Source organism: Mizuhopecten yessoensis, unplaced genomic scaffold, assembly GCF_002113885.1.
Source record: "Mizuhopecten yessoensis strain PY_sf001 unplaced genomic scaffold, ASM211388v2 scaffold8745, whole genome shotgun sequence".
NCBI lineage: Eukaryota > Metazoa > Mollusca > Bivalvia > Pectinida > Pectinidae > Mizuhopecten > Mizuhopecten yessoensis.
In genome coordinates, this window is record NW_018407700.1 from 3265539 (window position 1) to 3280899 (window position 15361).

The following is a 15361-nucleotide window of genomic DNA, read 5'->3' on the forward strand; positions in this document are numbered from 1 at the left end:
TGCAAATATGAACATAAAATATAATTCCAAGGATCGATTACATGCAACAGGACTAGAAAATTAGAAAATACACTCTAGCTCCGTTTTACTCTTGTAGGCGTTTGATAAATTGGACAATGTCTCTAAGTCAAATTTATTGTGCGGTGAAGTAGGCCAACTTCTCTGCCGAGGTTTTAAAAACAACATGCTCATCTTTCTAGATGACATTTGGCGGTTCAAAACTGGTGGTTATCCAACCCAAGATAAACGATATCTTAAACTGTATAAAGACAAAATGGTTTTGATACACAGTTAAATCATTAACACAAATAACATACAAGAAGTATGATACCTTGACCAGGGATACAGTAACGGTTATTTCATTTCTGTCGATTCAGTAAACAGAAGTAACGGAGTTGTTCCTTTAATCTTCCTCATTTTCATACTTCACACTGGAAAGTAACCAGTGGATTAAAATCAATACAATTTCACACACAGAATCCGTTCAGCCACAGCCGTAAATTCTAGCCACCACATGGTTAGCGGAACCTGTGTCCAAATCTTGGGTCTGCAAATACGGTCTTCAAATACATGGCTAAGGTTGGTGTCGAACAACGGTATTTAAGGGTGTAGGTGGGATAGGCTGGGTAAATCAGATAGGAAACACGACTAGAGATAACGTAACTATTACAGATGGGGACATCCCTGATCAGATTTGCTTTTTACTTTTATTATCGTGAATGGTCAAGGTCGCGCAATTTCTTTTACCTTGATTCATTGAGGGAAGAGCCAAACATACAGGTTTTACCTGATACATATCGACATGCAGGTTCCGGGAATAAAGGCGACCCGAAATCTTATAATTATACCTATGCGGAATTGGAAATCCCAGCAGCGTAAATTCTACATAATCCATAGATGGTGTTCATGCGTAAAATGACCATCCGCCTATAGCAACATGGAAAAGAAAGTTGCAATTGAGCTGTAATTAATATTTTAATACCGGGCAGAAGGGCTAAACGGGTAGTATCTATCACATCCCTTATTTGATCAAATCGTTCAATTTCCTCATGTATGAGTATGTTTTCCTTACGCTGTTCTGCCGGCACAGTCAAACAATGACTCGCAGTAATTCGGTTTGGAATAGACGATACCTGGTATTGGCTGAATTATTGTATACTGTACCGGTATTGCATGTTTAACAAGCTTGTTTCTGCATCTGTGTTTTGTATTGTTTTACGGCCCATCGACAGTTTAATTCATTTAGGACCAGGCAACACTAAAATTAGACGTTCTCACAAACGAATACACCAAACAAACTAAACGATTGAAAAACATCAGTAGCAAATGAATCGGATAGCATAACTTACATTTACTATGGGGTAAACAATCAGATATTAATGATACAGAAACTGTAATAAAAGAGCATTTCATAGTTTTTACATCATATACTAAATAAGTAGTATAGCTTTGCAGTGAAATTCTAGGCAACACCATGCATTTTACGACGCTTTTCGTAACAGTTATTTTGTTATTGCTCTCTGTCATATATAGATATCAACTTTACGTTTTATCTTGCGTGCTGTACATGTTTTGACCACGTGTACCGCTGAATTACAAACATGCTACTCTTGCAGAAACTGTGTTTTTGTTCATCAAAACAGCATCATGCTGGTCCTTTTGAATTTTGAGTAACGCAGTTTAGTCACGATGCAAAACAAAAAGATTGACGATTGCAATTTGATTTTCAAATAGTATCAATTTAACGGGATTATATTTCAGGAGAATACAAATACGATAAGATTGATCAGAGGAATTTGCTAAATCATATTGAATATGTAAAATGTCATTATTTAACCCCAAGGTCGATGGTATTGATGTAAACAGAAAACACAACACGACCATATGTTCCTGATGGCTGTCACGCTATGTAGTATGCAAATTGAAATCATTTAATCAAATAGTGTTTTTTTGCTGTTTTAAAGTGCAGCACCAGTAGTAGAATATCGACAGAATAAAACCTGACGGTAAATAAACACGCTATTTTAGCAAATGACCGTTAAACATATATTCACGTGTAAGAACAGGATGTTGCCGTTAATAATTGGCAACTAGAGGCGTCCATAGAGAGTTCGATCTTCTCCCAAGCTGTCGACATGGCAGACAATCTTTACCATCTCATTTACTCAACAACAGAAGAATTAGTTTTTGCAGGAGTATACTCTTTATCATTTTGTAATTTAAATTTTACTGATAATTTTGTACTTTGTGGTCTATTTAAGTCAATTATTCACACAGGGAGCGTCGTTAATTTGTAGTAATAACAGCTGTTGAGGTCAGAGGTAGGGAAGTTCGATATTGATTTGACAGCTTCAATTTACATTCGTACCATTTGATAAATATTGTTTCAACAGATGTTGATAAAAACCACGAAATGAGCTTAATTGATTAAGTCGTCTACATGTCTGAGCGCTCACAGGTTGATGGGAACCCCGCCTTCCTCGGATGGTGCTCTACATACAATTACTTATATAATCGGACTATAAAACTATTCCAGGTTTCCGATGAAGATCAGTGTTCTAATTTTACAGTTGTCAACTCTTCGTTATTGTCACTAATTTGATCAATATTGATCTCAAACACGAACCGACATACCATAAAACACTTAAAGCAAACGTGCAGATTGTAAGAAACTAAAGGGCACCATAGTCTGTTTTCTTCATTTTAATTAAAAAGACAACAGATATAATACGTACATGTATATCAAACTGAGAGTCTAAAACTAAACATTGGTTACCATGAATATGCATGAGCAATGCAAAGTAGATCGACATCGGAACAAATGTAAGTCAATAAAGATTAAACAGAAAACGAAGAAATGGAAATAAGTAGAGTAGTTATTACTCGAGGGCAAGGGAATGAAGTGTACAAGGAGATACGAGTATACAGTGAGCGGCACACTTAAACAAAACGAAACACAAATGTTTAAGGATTTACTTGAAAATATTTTTCATGTTATGGAGATATACCACAAAAAACCGGAGTGTTCTCTAAATAAACCGCGAAGCGGTTTATGATGAGAGTATAGCTCCATAACATAAACAATATATTCAAGCCAATCCCTTATAATTAAATCAACTATACACAATCCCTGTGGAAATCCACTTTTATTGATGGACTCTTTTCTCTTAAAAATATAACGCCGCCGTATCAGCCAATCAAAAGCGACGTTACAAACGGCGACGTCATTTTTTACGTTATGGACTGATAAAATAAATTTTTAAGCCAATGCAAATGCTTGTTTCAAGCAAGATTAAATTATAAGACAATAACAGTGATATTGTCAGTATGTAATATTACTACAAAATATACACGTCAGAAACGTCCACAGACATATGACTGTTAAGCAGAGAGAAAGACTAGGAAAATATTAGGAAAACTTTTCTCATCCCTACTTCTACAACATTGTTATTGGCAGAAAAGAAAAATCTTTACTCATAAAAAAATTCCCATGGGACCAACACATGACCTTGAGATAATCTAGGCTATCCAGATATGCGAGTGCAAACTTATACAGTTAAAATGTTCCGAGCTCTTATATATGGTGAAATATATCTCATAGCTCTAGTTTTCGGAGAGACGGGATAGTGCACCTAATAGATGTTGCCGATTATTATTCTTTTGACGCTTTTATTGAGGAATGGATATATGTTATTGTTACTTTCGTGAATTCGAATTATCGAGGAAAAATATGTACTTTATACAGATATTAGACAACAGACATGTATGGTATAGTATATAAATATGAAGCTCAGAAAAGGCAGCAAACCTCGATAATGACATCTTGTTTGTTGATAGTCTTCTGTTAACAATCGCTATCGCAGCGACGCTTGATAAAATTCGCTGTTGCCGTCAAACGTTCTTGTGACCATCACGGTGGGGAAACGAAGCGGTGAACGCACATTTTTCGCGCATGTGATATGTTTTACTGTCTCATGGCAATATCACCCGCGCTCCTTAAAACCAATGTATTTTCGGAGTGTGACAGAGATTTTTGTTTAATTTTCTCCCAACCAATCAAATAGCTAGAAATTCACTTGAGGTGTAACAAAAATAAATATTAGAGCTATAGTGTTTTAAGAACTAACTATATTCTAGTATGAAGGCATTGGTAGCACAACAAAGAATATAACGAGCCTTTACAGATTTGATGCATAGGAAGTGTGGATATTATATAGAGATGCGTAGAAAAGAAAGCATATACAATTCTAGTATACGAGTTATATATTCTATATGGGAAAGACCTGTTCACAGTAATATTAGCTTCGTTTTTACAATTGTTGATATCGGTAGCTATTCATAGACTTATTGGAATGTACGGAAAGGTCCCAGCAGTCATTAGATTCACGAGGCTATGCCTGCCGACACTGGTGCTCTAGGGTTCCCTAATGCCAGTTTCTGTCGATGCCTGCAGTAACATTTACAGACGTGACAACTAGAGAATGGTGATTCTCAGTTTGACCTCTATCACAGAGGCTACGGTAGCTGTGGTTATATGGTTTAGCAGCCTGGGTGATCTTGAATGACGATACAAAACAGTTAGCTCTAATATTATCAAACTTTTCTTGGGGAATTGACCAATTATCGTCCGTATAAATAATTAGCCATCTAATCAGACTGACAATATTTCTTGTAAAAGTAATTTCCGCAGAGAAAATTCGATAGACAGACTTCAGTGCTGGTCCTAAGTGAGTGCTAAGTTGTTTCGATTTTACGGATCACAGAAACTAACGAACAATTTGTAACGCACACGGCCAAAAAACTGAATGCTGTGCCTAGGTTATTGACTTGCCATTTATCCTCTAAGACCTCATTAAAACGTTGTGTTTTAAACGTTCGCAGTTGAATTAGGACATTTGTCATGTATAGTTGAGGTTTACAAAATGAAGTTTTCAACTATCTGATGCATTTTAAAAATGCTTACAAAATAATTCACAGCTGCCGTATAAGTTAGATATAAATTTCTATCAATGTTTGATGGAAGAATTGGTAATGGATAATGATAAATAGAATGAGTATCCGAAAGGTAATATATTCTGGAATGACCTGGAAAACCCAGTCTTTGAGATTAAAGAATCTCACCACAGGGGTTGAGATGTATCATGCTTTAGTCATGCACCTCTCTGGTTGTAAACAGAGATACACAGGGATGTCCTTATATGCTTTTGGTAATATGCAGTAAAATATTGTTCTGAAATAAATTCAATATGAAAGTATTAATAAAACTAAAACCAGTAATGTGACAAACAAGTGTATAATATCATTGCATAAGAGTGCTTCAAATTTAGCGGGCGCTAGTTGTCATTCCCCGGTGATAGATAAAGATCACGGCTGAAACGGGATTATAACTTAGAATAAAATGGGGAAAACTATATTAGCGTGTATTTTTTATCCCGTGTTCTGATTGGAACTGTCCATTTGGACAGTTATTATATCAACAACTGTTGGGATTGAATCCGAGTTGCATCATAATCGCTTCATGCAAAACAGGGTGAAAGGTCAGAGGTGAGGGGTCCATTTATCATGGTGTTAATCTACGTCAAGCTGCTTTTCGAGCGTCCGATCACCTTCTGTATTGTCAAAATTGATGTATTCTTCATATTCACGGTATTCACATTCTGGTTCGTACCTCCCATACAAAGCACACGGGACGTACCTGTGTTTTTAGACAACGCTTATACAATACAGTTTGAAGACAATATGCCAAGTAGGATGTGCATGTTTTCACATCAAAACATGCAGAATTGATGTTTAGGACAACATGCCATGTCGGATATACATCTTAACTAGTACCTTGCATTCATGTTGTTGGTGTAATTACATTTTATAAACACGTTCTGTGGACACCGCTACACGACATTCTCTGTCTGCTCTCACGTTTATCTACCTGTCACATTTGTACTGTTGTATTTGTGTAACTGCGTCAACAGCTGGCCAAACGTATAGACTCTATCTGCCAATCCCGTGCCATCGACGCTTGACAGAAAAATGTACATGTGTTTATAATCCTGGTAATGCGTTTACTTTGTTTTATGTATTTCGATGTGTAACTGTATGTTCCTGTTCATGTAGGACGAGCAAATTGTACCACGCAAGATATACGGTATAGTTATGTATACGTATTCATTAGATATACCCTAGTAGACCTGATGATCGCCATTACTCCGTATCCTTCAGTATGCCGCGGTGCCTTCCTGCTGTTACGTCAAAAAGTATCCCGCTAATTTGCTATCTGTGTTTTCTTCGTTATAAAGACATGAGTGAAACACCAGCAGCACATTTGTGATAATTATTCCTTGGATCATCTCTGATATGTCAATATTATTGTAAGGGTATGCAGAGAGCACGGACTTCAATATAAACACGTGATGTAACTAATTAAGTGCATGATGCACGTGCCGAACAGTTGCTTGTCTGATGTCAGTTTTGCGCTTGTATTGTTGGCTGTTATTCCTCAAAACGACCACATGCCAAGATGGCGGCGTGTTTGAGGGAATGTCGGAGTCTACAACAACAGTGATGTATCTCCTCAGCCACGTGTATTTCACATACACCGTGACTTTCCAGAAATACACTCGATAAACACCTACTCGGAGGGGGTCGGAGAGGCTAGGGAAAAGACTTATGGACAACGCTTTGGCACTAGAAACTTCTAAAACTGTATATGATTAAGTAATTACTTGTAAGATCAGCGTCAGTATTCTCAAGTTTTTGATCAGTCTACATCCCCTGTCAAACGTTATCACATACCGAAGGGATCCATCTATATAACATAGGAATGCGCTATAAAGGGTTCCTATGGTAACTTCATCGATCTGGAGTCTACAAATTATCGTCATGTGATGCCACTCCGTTTTAGTTTATCAATTATTTTTTTGAAGATGACCTTCTACTAATTCTCTGGAATTGCCACACCAAGCTCGTTTCATATTTATCTAATGGGAAATTAGGAAAAAACTGAGACGTTAGATTCGTTAAGCATGCTCAGCAGTTTTTAGGTCACCTGAGACAAAGTCTTAAGTGACCTATTGCGATCGCCTTTTGTCCGAGGTCGTCCGTCGTCCGTCGTGCGTCCGTAAACAATTTACATTTTCGACTTCAAAAACCCCTTAACCAATTTCAATGAAATTTTGCAGAAACCCTCCTTGGCCAATGGTCAACGAAAAATATTGGCCGATTTGGTCCCCAACCCCCAGGGGTCTGAGGGGCGGGGCCAAAAAGGGTCAAATTGGCTAAAAAATCAAAAAGCTTCCTCTCAAGACCCGGGCCCGTATTCATGAAACCGTTCTCATGCTCAAGCATGGATTTTGTGCCCAAGCCTGATTTCTTGTTCCGGTTATAATTTGATAATACAATTTTATTTTGTCAATGATTTGGAAAAACTTTGCATAGAATTACAGTCGAATACTGTTTTCAATGTTTCCATTTGACGTTTTGATCATTTGGCATGATTTAGTGATCAGTTATAATTACAAGAATGTTGGTTTGAGCACAAAATCCATGCTGGAGCATGAGAACGGTTTCATGAATACTAGCCCCGGATATGGTAGAATCAAATATTCTTCATAGATGGAAGGGTCTTAGGGTGCTTTACCAAAATTGTGAATTTCACGACCCTGGGGTCTCACGTTTCTCCCTGGGGTGGGGGTAAACGTTACTATAGTTTATATAGGGAAATCACATTTTGGACCATCATTTGTTTAATTTCCATTGGAAGTAATTCAATTTAGGTTAGCATTATCAGTATTAGGTAGCAGTTTGATAGTATGCACATATCAGCCCTGACTGACCCCCAGGGGCTGATGGGTGGGGCCAAAAAGGGTCGAATTGACTGAAATTTCAAAAATCTTCTCTCAAGACCCAGATAGGTTAGAATCAAATACTCTTCATAGATGGAAGGGTCTTAAGGTGTTTTACCAAAATTGTGATCATGACCCTTGGATCTCACGTTTCCCCCTTTGGGAGGGGGTAAACTTTACGATAGTTTATATAGGGAAATCACAGTTTGGACTAACATTTGTTTAATTGCCATTGGAGGTAATTCAATTTTGGTTAGCATTATCGGTATTGGGTAGCAGTTTGGTGGTATGCACATATGAGCCCTGACGGACCCCCCGGGGCTGATGGGTGGGGCCAAAAAGGGTCGAATTGACTGAAATTTCAAAAATCTTATTCTCAAGACTCAGATATGGTAGAATCAAATACTCTTCATAGCTTCAAGGGTCTTAAGGTGTTTTACCAAAATTGTGAATTTCATGACCCTGGGGTCTCACGTTTCCCCCTGGGGAGGGGGTAAACTTAACTATAGTTTATAATAGAGAAATCGCATTTTGGACCAACATTTGTTTAATTTCTATTGGAAGTAATTCAATTATCAGTATTAGGTAGCAGTTTGATAGTATGCACACAATATCCCTGGCTGACCCCCAGGGGCTGATGGGTGGGGCCAAAAAGGGTTGAATTGACTGAAATTTCAAAAATATTCTTCTCAAGACCCAGATATGGTAGAATAAAACACTCTTCATAGATGGAATGGTCTTAGGGTTTATGACCCTAGGGTCTCACGTTTACCCCCTGGGGAAGGAGGGGGGTGGGGGGCAATATTTACCGTGATTTATAAATGATACTTTGAATATTATATGTTAATAACTTGATTGGAATTATAACCGTGAGTAAACTTGTTTTTATTAGGATCGTCATAAATATTGTTTGTTCATTGTATACAAGATTTTTCAATCGTACGAAATATGAGTGTGTGCGTCAGAAGTAATTAAACATGAAAAATATTGTTAAACTGCTGCTTTAACATAAAAGGAACATGGATACCAGTATTGATTTGATCGGATACTTAACACTCAACCCATCATTGAATACATGCAGGCCTTTTTATTTAAAAGACATGATGTGTCTCAAAGTAGTCCAGCTATCAGATCTGATCCTAAATGTAGCTCGCATTGGTGACAAAAATCAATTACCAGGAAGTACCGGATCCGGAATTCTATAGTGCACATGTGAAGATTACAGTTTAATTGCATGTGATGTTCAACATTTGTCACGGTTAGCTGGTTATTTAGATATTTGAAAATGTGCGACATGAAAGTACGCGTGAACATATATATTATATATATATTCTGATAACTATTGAATTTAGAACACTTATTGTGTTTGTTTGTAAAACACTTTCATACACACTATTCGCACATATTTACGCAATAACCCTATTTTAGAAGTCCTTTTCGCTGTAACATATGCGCTAAAATATAATTGTTCTAATTTAGGTTTCCGTATATTGATTTCTATTTTATATATTTTGTAGGTTTGCCAATCAACCAATGCGCTAATCTTTAAAACTTGATAATGCAGTAAAATAAATGCGCTATAATCTGTGTTTACAGTATCTGTCGTGTTATAATAAACAAAGGCACATATCACGATACACAGACATTATATTGGTATCATGGCTTCTTTAACATGCGGTCGCCATTGGTATATTCTGTCTTTTCGAATTGCAGAGTTATCTGCTCTTGTGATCAGGTATTGATTGTTACGTCATTTGTTTCTGAGAGTAACGTCATAAATGTTTGAGAAAACGACGTTATTTTCTCACACAAACTAATGTCGTAACAATCGATACCTGCTCACAAGAGCAGATAACTCTGCAATACGAAAAGACGGAATACAACAATTTTGCGGTTTGATCTGAAGTGTACTTTGTTGACTATTCTATACACATCTATCGTAGAACATGCCAATCACCAATCTTTTAGGACATACACGTGTGCAATTATTGTTATCATTTTTGGCTATGGTTAAGGCCAGATGATGATAGTGTTCCTAAAGCCGTGACAAATGGCACGTGTACTTTGATTAACCTCCCCCAGCACAAACTGCGACAAAGACATGTACATATACCGGTTTTTTAAAACTCATTATAGCCTGCTAGCTAAAATGAATGACGTCTATCTTAGCACATGTTGATATACATATTTGACCTTTTTATCATGCTTAAATTGAGTATTTATATGTTTTTGTCAAAGATGTTTGGCGTTGACATGTACTATTCACACAAAACGATTCAATGACATGAACTGTTAACCTTGGGATATGTGCCGACTTACATCATAGCTTCTAAATCGTCACTAATTGGCTGTTATTCAACGCTCATTACACAACAGTGCATATTTTGGTTTTCTACAAAACATTTTCCTCGAGTAACAATTAAACTCCAGATCGTCTTATTGTCACAGTTAATTGATACTCATTTAAGTGGAAGAACTGATAAAATGTGAGAGACATGTTCATAATATACATGTTTGTTCTTTGTTAAATAACGGTTTGATCGTATCTTTGTTCTTTAGGTGGGCTGTTCGAGAATGAGCACACCGGACCCAAGCTAGCGTTGATGCACGCCATTGACGAGATTAACCTGATGAATGACATTCTATCCCATACATTACTTGTATATGAGATGCAAGATGTTAAACCTCATGATAGCTTCGAGGCCAACAAGAAAGGTATGTACCGAAACCCAATATATAGATGTATATGTAAAAGGTAAGTATTAATCTAACAAGAAAGGTATGTACCGAAACCCAATATATAAATATATATGTAAAAGGTAAGTATTAATCTAACAAAAAAGGAATGGGGAAAACAAAAACAACATTTGTCGTCAAAATGAATGAAGCCGTTGCTTAAAAATCTTTATAATACTGCATATTACAACACTGGGGGAGACAAAGTGTATCGATACAATCATGTTATTCTAAATAATGAAATCATAGTACCGCATCGAATATATAAGCAAGCCAATTTACGCAACTTTGACCAGCTGTCTGAATACATGAAGAACCATGCCAATACACTTTGAAACATGATGACCCGCTGACAAGCCAGACACACCTAAATGGCACAAGACGCGTAACGGTGTTTCAGGCACATCTTCGATAACAGGGACACACATTCTTGTACAAGCATAATTAAGACAATCCTTCAGCCAACAACAAGAAAGGTTCCCGCACCTATGCCAGTTTTTGGTAATGACACACTCCTGCGTTTTCAGATCTAGATGATTTTACCAAGTACTACCTTATCTATTCCAGGTATCTTGAGGGAGTATAGGGCTAGCTTCTTCCTGCTATAATGCACATAGCACATTTTAATAATTATAAAAAAACAATTAACATTATAAACTGCCGACATAGAGTCTGGATGGTTTACTCCATTACTTTGTGTCATCACTGGTACACAATGCTCTGACAAAAGAAGGAGTGAAATAACAGGAATGTTTGAATTGGTCTTCAAGGACCTTAGTTGCCATTCAAGAGTGACTCCGCGCAATGAGATAATGTCTCGGAACAAACTCTGTTTATTTTATTTGCGCAAGTGAAATCAATAAAACGAATTTATTACGAACTACAGTAGGTTTTTCAATGATAGTCAATCCAATAGAATTGTATTACTGTGCGCTGAAAGTCTAAGGCCATGTGGCTTCAACAAATGCTTTGTTTTTCATGAAATAAAACAACGGTTCTTTTATCGTATAATCTTACTTTGGTAAGCTTATTTTCAAAAGTTACAAAGGGTACCTACTGCAGAATGACTTCTGTAAAGATCGGAAATACACTAACTCGAATGCTTTCAATTAATGATTTTAGATTCTTCCTATACCGAGCATGATATACTATGCAGTTAGAAGTATTTTACACGTATTTGATAAGATATTTTATCGTATACCAGGTATAAATATATCAGTATTCAACCATCTTATATATATGGCTCATGTTTTAGACAATATATGTATGTAGTAATCGTTAACGTATTTACATTACCATACACAATTGACCAAATGCTACTGCTATTCATGTGACACAGGAACGCTTACTCTTCCGGAACACATGGGCCTCTGCTTTTTGTTATATATCTGGTGCAGAAAACGCTTACGTTTTCTAGTTATTTTATCAGTTGAGTGGCTTAATTCTCTTATTATTTTGTGTCGTCCGAGTTTCTAGTGTTCATTATATACAATTTGATTCAAACATGTCCATGTGTGTTGACACTGCGGTGGTTTTTGTTTTGTGCTATGTTTTGTGCTATGTGTTGCCAACATTCACTCTACCATGTTTATAGGTCTTTTTCCACCTCAAATGATTTTGAATATCAGTCTTTGATCGTCAAAATGCTGTGGTTGTGGACTTCTGTCCATCATCGTCACGATGAAATGTTTGTGGTTCTCTGTAGGAAATACGGATTATCACTCAGAGATAAAGGCATGCGTCAGCGTTCACAATCACGAACAGTAAGCTTAGCACATAGACACAGTGTATGTAACGCTTATTATTTGAACCAAACTCTTATCAAGAGCCTTCATGTACCCTGTGACATATATCAGGCCTCAATGGGGTTTTAAAGTGTGGAATTCATCCGACCTACTGATCACAAGCTTTAGTCACTTTGTAGATCACTACGATAGACACAGTAGATAAACACATTATTTAAAATGCATACATATTTAACAGCAAATTTGAAAAAAAATAGTAACCGTTCAGTGACTGGTAACGATTGTACCGACAAACGGATAATATTTTTGAAGTTATTCGACGGAAAACGTATATATCCTGGCTTTAAAGTCACATGTAAATACAAATCCAAGCCGTCTAATCTTTAACAGCTTATTCCGTTATGTTTTAATTATATTATCCATAAACATATCCTACCACATTTACTGCAATTCGACGTAAATAACTTCTATATATATTGCAAAGCAAGTGATAAAGTGATCATATCATAACACCCTCTCCTTGCAGAATCGGGGGTTGTTTTATCTCATTTTCTGCTTAGGGGACGCTGGACAAACCAATAGACCTGCTGTACCAAACTGCATGTTATCATAAGAGGAGATCCAATTGGGGCCTCCTTCGAAACTAAGGGGTTCTGAGGTATCTTCTACCTAGAGGGCATTGAAGAGATAATCTGCAGCTTCCAGGGGAACACTAAGGATTTCCATCTTTTCCATCTCACCTACTCTGTCCTCTCGATGGTGTTGCTCTATGCACCCATCTTTATATGACCGTAGCTGTTTTCGAGGATGCTATAATCGATCAAAAAATATATATCAGACAGAAGCTTATAAAAAAACCCTACAAAATCATATTCCTGTATAGTGCGATAGATGTCTTCAATGCATTATATCTATTTTTGCATGGCATTGTCACTATATACCCTCTTTGAAAGCTGTGTCGTTGATGGGACTTAAATTACCATGCAGCACGAGACACAATTCTTATCGTATTAATACAACACTGACCGGAACTACAATATCCAATGTAAATAAACATGACGGCTGCTGAAATATCGCTGGGCATTGTGAGACTTGACAATGTCATTGTTAATTTAATATGTGCAAAAGAAAAAAGTAAAAAAACCCAACATTTATTATTATTACAACAAAAACAAGACAAAGGTCTGCAATGTCGTACAAAATGCACATCGGGTGAAATCACCAATGCCGGCAATGGAAACAATTTTAACACTCATGGAGTCATGAAATTTATCAGAAATATTGTCTGTTACACTGCACTGATCAACAGGGGTTCGTTACAAATGTCTGCAATACACATATTCTATAGACCTACTGACACATATGTTACAGACCTACTGATAAGAGTCACAGCACACATAAACATTTCAGACATTTGTAACGAACCACTGGCCATGTGCTCCGTCGCAAGATCACTTTGAAACGATATCAGTTTCACGCGTCTCGCAGCCACGGTTTCCCCAGTTTCTGATCAGGACATGTCAAATAACGAGGCCGTTATAGAATCTACCGATTGTAGGAAGAGTCCAATACAATCAACAAATAAATTCACGTCTGGATTCTTCACGAAATGAGCAAAGAGAAACTTTCGAATTAACTTCCAAATATAACTCCCTCGTGGAGATCAAGGTCGAATTCACGGTGTTCACTGTATTTATCCATGCGCGAAATTTGTTCCGTGGAAAAATAGGAACAATTTAAAATCTAACTTTCAGCTCAGATTTCTATTGATAAACTTAAATCACCCTATAGACATATCATACGCAATTGTATTGATACTGAATTGTGGAATAAAATTGGAGTGTTTGTTAAAATTTCGAAGTACTACTTTGTTTGCCAATCAGCACGCGACAATACGCTGTTCAAATAATTGAACGAAATTGTGTGGACTGTCGATAAGGCGGACATTTTTAATTTTAGATATAAATTATAAGTTAAAAAAGAACATAAGAGTAAGAGAAGACGTAAATATAAGTATTAAACTGTTTTTGTATGGTATTTATGATCTATTTGAATGACACAGCTGGCGAGCATTATGTTGTTTGCTTGCAAAGCTGTGTCATTCAAATAGGTCATAAATACCATACAAAAAACAGTTCAATACTTAAGTACAGCGTTGCTTATTCGAACATTATCTTGTGGAAGGTGCGTGTTCCGAAGAAAAAATAATACAATTGAAAGTCTCCGAACATAATCATTTATTTTATTATTTAAAAATACGTGACAATCGAAATCTTATTTGGAAAAAGTTAAATCACGAACAATAACAGGAAATAAAAAGAATATTGTAAGATACAATAATGCATACAATTAATTGTATTGCTGAACAATCATGTTACTATTAACACATCTTGTTATTTTGTCGCCTTTTTTTTATGGCGAGGGTAATCATGTCAAGAGTGTAGTGTGTTCAGGTTGACGACAATTCAAAAAGAACATTACTATATAACAATGTGAATGTGTGCCTGGAGTCGCTCATTTACTACTGGACCAGTTCTGATAGGTCGGCCAAGTGTGAGAAACGTCATTTGTCTCGAATGTCAACGTTGATTGGGTACCTCGAGGTTTACTCATCTCAGGTGTAACCTTATTGCTTCTAAGGCGGCAGTTGCATTTACCTTGTTTATGGTAATACATTACTCGTAATTGGTTTCACTGCTTTCCGCATGCGATTACTCCCCAAAATCATTCCACTGTTCTGCATACGTCCTGTCAATCAGAAATAAAGTACCCCGGAAGAGAAAAGTAATGACTCAATTTTACGCAATTTGGTCTCTTGCGACAAACATCCCAGAGAATGGAGATGGAATTGAAAGTGAAATAATGGGGTTTTCACCCATAGGAGAAATCAGCAGGAAGAGAAACGATTTGTGTAGGGTGGTAAAGATGTTGTCACCGCATGGACAAGGTAACAGTGTTTTAGACATCACGGGTACTGGCAGGCAGTAACTCAACTTAACACTAGCATCAACACGTGCATTTGTCACGGGGAATTAGCATCAA

General features: G+C 36.8%; 1 protein-coding gene across 7 annotated transcripts in view; it reads left to right on the forward strand.

The window, feature by feature from the left end:
* Positions 1-15361, forward strand: part of LOC110456386 (glutamate receptor ionotropic, kainate 2-like) — a 105767-nt gene that overhangs the window by 62970 nt on the left and 27436 nt on the right. For all 7 annotated transcript variants that reach the window (XM_021507093.1, XM_021507091.1, XM_021507088.1 and 4 more), the window contains one exon: positions 10398-10553. In XM_021507093.1, coding sequence (XP_021362768.1) covers positions 10398-10553 — 156 coding nt within the window. The remainder of the gene's footprint in view (positions 1-10397; positions 10554-15361) is intronic.